Genomic DNA, 662 nt, shown 5'->3' on the forward strand with positions numbered 1-662 from the left:
GGGTGGCTGGAGAGCGCGGCGCGCAGGCGCCTGGCGGCCAACGCGCGCGAGCGCCGACGAATGCAGGGACTCAACACCGCCTTCGACCGCCTGCGCAGGGTGGTGCCCCAGTGGGGCCAGGATAAAAAGCTGTCCAAGTATGAGACCCTGCAGATGGCGCTGAGCTACATCATGGCGCTGACCCGCATCCTGGCCGAGGCCGAGCGATTCGGCTCGGAGCCGGACTGGGTCAGTCTCCACTGTGAGCACTTTGGCCGCGATCACTACCTTCAATTCGCGGGCGCGAAGCTGCCGGGTGAGAGCGAGCCCTACGGCCAGAGGCTCTTTGGCTTCCAGCCGGAGCCCTTCCAGATGGCCAGCTAGGGCGCGCGGCCCTGCCAGGGTGAGACGCCCAGCGACTGAGCACCCGAGCTACCGGAGCCGTAGCTCTTTCCCCAGTAGGTGGCTTAGGATGCGTTCTTAGAATAAAATTGCAAACTTTCAGATTATTTTTATTCGCATCACCAGTCTTATGGACACGATTTTATTGCGTTTCTCTTTTCCTCCTTATCAGTATTTCGTAGGTTTCATTAATGGATCTTGTGAATGGTTTTGATTGCTGTGAAAATAATGCCCTCTTCCCTTTTTTTGGACTACTTTGAGGGAAAACAGTCTTAAGAAAA

The 662-nt window shown here is 56.5% G+C and overlaps 1 protein-coding gene across 1 annotated transcript in view; it reads left to right on the plus strand.

Moving 5' to 3' along the window:
• Nucleotides 1-455, plus strand: part of ATOH7 (atonal bHLH transcription factor 7) — a 723-nt gene extending 268 nt beyond the window's left edge. Inside the window, exon 2 of the mRNA XM_077778693.1 lies at nucleotides 1-455. This exon is cut by the window's left edge and continues 13 nt beyond it. Within this exon, the coding sequence (XP_077634819.1) occupies nucleotides 1-363 (363 nt within the window). The 3' untranslated portion in view covers nucleotides 364-455.
• Nucleotides 456-662: the final 207 nt, after the last annotated feature.

This window comes from Crocuta crocuta, unplaced genomic scaffold (assembly GCF_008692635.1).
Source record: "Crocuta crocuta isolate KB4526 unplaced genomic scaffold, BGI_CrCroc_1.0 scaffold167, whole genome shotgun sequence".
Taxonomy (NCBI): domain Eukaryota; kingdom Metazoa; phylum Chordata; class Mammalia; order Carnivora; family Hyaenidae; genus Crocuta; species Crocuta crocuta.